Source organism: Myotis lucifugus, unplaced genomic scaffold (assembly GCF_000147115.1).
Source record: "Myotis lucifugus unplaced genomic scaffold, Myoluc2.0 scaffold_1457, whole genome shotgun sequence".
Taxonomy (NCBI): domain Eukaryota; kingdom Metazoa; phylum Chordata; class Mammalia; order Chiroptera; family Vespertilionidae; genus Myotis; species Myotis lucifugus.
This window is the reverse complement of record NW_005872505.1, coordinates 24,926-29,978: the sequence shown is the minus strand read 5'-3', so window position 1 is coordinate 29,978 and position 5,053 is coordinate 24,926. Positions and strand designations below refer to the sequence as shown.

The 5,053-nt window shown below is 42.6% G+C and overlaps 1 protein-coding gene across 1 annotated transcript in view; it reads right to left on the bottom strand.

Annotated features, from left to right (window-relative positions):
• The window catches only part of LOC102424599 (T-cell surface glycoprotein CD1a-like), a 4,620-nt gene extending 2,473 nt beyond the window's left edge, over positions 1-2,147 (bottom strand). Inside the window, exon 1 of the mRNA XM_014449844.1 lies at positions 2,108-2,147. Coding sequence (XP_014305330.1) covers positions 2,108-2,147 — 40 coding nt within the window. The remainder of the gene's footprint in view (positions 1-2,107) is intronic.
• Positions 2,148-5,053: the final 2,906 nt, after the last annotated feature.

Below are 5,053 nucleotides of genomic sequence, written 5' to 3'. Positions count from 1 at the left end.
ACCACCCAAAAAAAAAAATGGGGGCTCCTTCCCTAAACTGTAGGCACTGATTCAGCCTCTCATTTCCCCTCCACTTCCGACTTTCAACTTCTCCGCTTGCTACCAGCCTTCATTCTGTTCATCTTCCGATAATTCAGCCTCTATGGACTAAGTCCTATGCACTATTGAAAAGTCAGTTTACTTCTGGGGACATTTTCTTCTCATTCAGACAATGAAAGCATAAAACCAAATGGCTTTCCAATTCCTACCTAATGTTCTGTTGTCCCTCCTCTTCCCTGTCACTCTGTCCTATTCTTGCCAAATTTAAATTTTCTTTAAATACTCTCTTCTTCTGTCTAAACCCCACCCCACCTCATTCATATCTCTGACATTTAATTGGTTTTTTAAAATTTGATTTTCAGAATCTCCTATGATTGCCCTGTGTAACAGTATAAACTACTACTCCATTATCCTTAGGGAAGAACCAGTAGCCATCACAGAGACCACAGGAACCTGGAAACATAAAGAAACATCTCCTCTGTTTGACTTGCATTGATATATACCCAAATGAATGTTTACCCAAAAGTCACTTAGCACCATCCTGGATACAAGCACTTTGCAATAGTCATGAATATATAGTGGTCTACAGGGCAATCACTTTATTCAAGGAGCTTTTATTCTACTTAAGAACAAAACACATAAATTAAGGACTATAGTGTGTGTGTGTGTGTGGGGGGGGGGGTTATTATAATACTAGAGGCCCAGCGCACGAAATTGTGCGGTAGCTCGCCTCTGCTTGCCGCACTCGCCACCCCACCGACCTGCCCACCTTGGCTCATGTGGGCCACAGGGGAGGGACCGAGAGGTGGTCAATGCACCTCATAGCGACTGGTGGATTGGTCGTTCTGGTCGTGACGCTTGTTCTTTTATTAGTATCGATATAGACTATACAAAAACAAGCCTCTTGATACAAAGTGGCAACCCTTAACTGATGTCGCCCACGCAGAATCTTGGCTCCAGTGATTTGCTCAGGGAGTTAGGTCTGAATACCTCTGTTGTACTGGGTCCCCAGTTCAATGGAATGCCTGGCAAGGGGCTCAATGAATAAGTTAGACTGAATGAATAATTTGGTTCAGGCATCCAATTATTTTTTTAATTAGATTTTTAGCATAATTGTTTAAGGCATCAGAAATCATTACTTGTATTTCTAGTTGGTGAAATGAGAATCTTATATAGTTTTATTTAGGATTAAAATATATGCTAATAAGCATCAAGTTTACATAGGTGTTATGCTATAAATCTCCTATTATAATTTTTAAAAAGCAGTGATAATTTTTGGGAAATTAAATTAATAGAATATTCTGGAGTTCTTGATCCTACATTTCCTTCTTATTGGCCCTGCTTGGATGTTCCATGCTTGTTTTATCATAAGCTGATCTTTGTTGGCCATGCTGACCCTCATTCCTATAATGTTTAAAGGCTCTTAAAATGTTGTATTCCTTTGTAACTTCTAGATAAATGTGCTCTGGCTATTATTTTATTATTTATTTATGTACAAATGAACAGAAATGATCTAAGTCTGATTCTTAAAATATATTGGAAAAAAGTTAAGATTATCTTAACCTAAAATAAAAAGCCAAAATGGGAGGCAATAAGGGTTTATTTGGGATCAAAATATTGCAATTTGGGAAGCATAGATTCAAGCAGAAACCCACATAATGTCCTGATGTCAGGGTGAGAACAAGGGAATTTTAGTAGAAAAGAATAGGAAAATTGTATGAATAAAAAAAAAGATTCCTATTGGTGCTAACAAGCTGATAAGATAAATTACTCTATGGCTCTTGTAGGGGTTCAGAACAGGCCTCCCCAAAATGTGCCACTTTAGCATTTGTATTATTTTGAGCCTTAGCATTGGAATTATGTTGAGCCAAAGACAATTAAGACCCTGCAGGTTTATAGGAATCTTTTACTTCTTCCTTAAAGAATTTAAATTAGGGGACTTGCCCATAATAAGCTTTCAGCAGAAACATTTTTTTAACCAATCTACATGGCAGGGCAGGCTACTGGTTACTGAATATCTCTTATTATCAACCTTTTGAAGACCCAACCATTCCTACCTCATCTTTACCTGAGAATTGCCTCTCATACCTCAATTTAAAAAGTGCCATGTGGTCAATCTGACAAGTTCAGTGACAGAAAGTAGCCTCACAGGGTGACCTGATCATAACTTGCTAACTAGGCAGGTCACAATGGGTAGTCAAGCTCCAGGTCTATAACGGGTGTATCTTTGCCTTAAGCAAGCTCTGTCCATTGTTCTTGTGCATCTAGGTGAACACACCTTTGAAATGTCAAAGGTAATCTTTTCCAGACCCCTCTCAGGTGTAACCACCCCAGGGGAGCACATATTCTTGTTAACTGTCCTGCCCCCTTTTGGTGCCCGGGACTACCCTCCATGAACTGAGCCACACTGGCCAGGGCAGGACGCCCCTGTTTTCCCCTGTGTCTTCAGACCTCCCAGGAAATCTGTCCTCTTGGTCCATTGGTGCTTAGGCTACAAGCATGCTCATGTTCTAACAGCTGTTACATGGTGCTCCTCAAACACCATTAGAGCTCTGGAATGTCTCTGTCCTCTAAAGCAGCAGTCACCAACCTGTGGTGCGTGGACCACTGGTGGTCCGTGAGGTCTGAAAGGTTGGCTACCGCTGCTCAGAACCCAGACGGGAGCTCCCTCCCACACAGTGTCACAGACTCATCTGAGCACCCCCTCCCCAGCAGCAGTAACCTCAACTTCCCTGCTAGAGAAACCCACTGCCTGTAACACTCATGTGCCTTTTACTGAGCTTCTTCTTTTCCCTCCCACTGGCTTCAAACTTCTCTATCCTCTTTCTGGCTTCCAGCCTCTATGTGTATCTGGTGTGAGTGCCTCTTGCCCTTCAAAGCAAGTCTCTTGCACTAAAAGGATCTTAAGAGGGAGAATCAAGATATATTCCTGGATGAGACACCTGCTGGATGCAGTGAATTGGAAAAAACACATCAGCATTCTGGCCTCAGTTTTCTTATCTGTAATATAACTGGGTTGAAAGAAGTAAATGTTTTCTAATCTTGTCACCTTTGGCTCTAGCATTCTGTGTGTCTTCCTGGGCTCCCATTTCTCCCCATTCAAGTGCTCTTCCTCCCCATTTTGCTTTTTCCTAATTTTTTAAACTTTACTTTTTAATTAGTTTATGTTAAATACTAGAGGCCCGGTGCACAAAATTCATGCATGGGGATGGGGGTTGGGTCCCTCAGGCTGGCCTGCACTCTCTTCAATCCAGGATGCCTCAGGGGATGTTTGACTGCTGGATTAGGCCCGATCCCTCTCACAGTCTGTGACCGCTGGCGCCTAACTGCTCACAAGTCTGCCGGCCTGATTGCCCCTAACTCCCCTCCCCTGCCAGCCTGGTTGCCCCTGACCACTGCTGCCTCAGCCCCCACCACTGTGGCTCTGTGCGCAAGGACATCTGGATTGATGTCCGGAAGATGTCCAGTCTTATTAGCATATTACCCTTTTATTAGTATAGATTATACAACATAAGCTTTAATGTAGAATTGCATTAGTAAAAATGAAGAGACATTTCATTAAAAAATGTATATTGGTTTGATATGATTCAAATCCACTTGTTTATGAAAAAAATCAAGTCTTTAAGAATAGGATTGCTTTCCCTAGCTGGTTTGGCTCAGTGGCTAGAGGTTCAGCCTGAGGACTGAAGGGTCCCAGGTTCGATTCTGGTCAAGGGCACATGCCTGGGTTGTGGGCTCAATCCTCAGTAGGGCACATGCAGGAGGCAGCTGATCAATCATTCTCTCTCATCATTGATGTTTCTATCTCTCTCCCTCTCCCTTCCTCTCTGAAATCAATAAAAATCTATTTTTAAAAATAAAAGAATAAGATTGCTTTGTTATCAAAGCCAAGTAATGTGTGTCATTTGTTGTCCCTGATGAAGTCTGAGCAGCTCATTTGTTAAGTGACTTTGCTGGGTTCTTATCAAATAAATTCCATGGAGAAGCAACTAAGCCCACCATGCATTTTTAGGCTGTAAAGACTGAAAGTTGGGGAGGACAGAGTGCTTCTGGGGTAGGAGACAGTGAGGGTCAGTGGCTGGGAGGCAGGGAAGACACAGGAATGCCCAGTGCCTGGAAGTACCTGAGGGTCTGGGATATGCAAATCTGCTGGGGGCGGAGTCACGCCCTGTGCTCCAAGAGGTCAGGTCCTGAGGGAGGGCAGGGGTGAGGCTCCAGGGAATCCCCCTCCTGCAAGGCTCCTCCTCCTCCCCTTAAGCCCCTAACCTGTCCATTTGGATAAAGGGGTGGGAAGCAGGTACACAATGTCTAGGCGGGATGCCCCTCAGTCCCGGTTCTCTCCGGAGTGGGGGAATGGTGTTTGCATTGGTTTATTTGACTCTTCTTACACATTGAAGGAGGTGGCAGGGGAGTGTCTGCCAGACCTGGTTTCCTTCTGCTTGCTTGCCAGAGCTGCCCATGCGATGACTTTTCCCTTCCTTCCCCGCTGCCTTGAGCTAATGCGCTTCCAAAAAGCCTGTACTTCTGTATTGTTTTCTTACATTTTTTCCTCTTCTTTTACAAGATACACTTGAAGGGAAACAACAACAACAACATAGTAGGAAGAGTAGTGGTTATCAAGATTTATTAAATCTAAAGTAATTAAGATTACCCTATTACATTACATTGGCCAAGGATAGACTCACAAAAGAATGGAACAAAATAAGGAGTTCAGCAACAGGTCAATATACAGATAGGTACTTAAATTACAACATAATTGGTGCTGCATGTCATTATTCGTCAGTTGACTGACATGGAAAAATTTAACTTTTATCCCCATTTCATAACACATACAAAAATCAAGTCCAGGCATATTGTACCAGTATATCTAAATGTAAAAGGTAAGCTTCTCAATGATAAAGTGGTTTTCAAAGTGTGATCCTCAGACCACCAGAATCAGCATCATCTGAAAGTTGTAAAAAAATGCAAATTCTTAGGCGTCTTTCCTGACCTAAAGAACTAGACATTCTGGAGG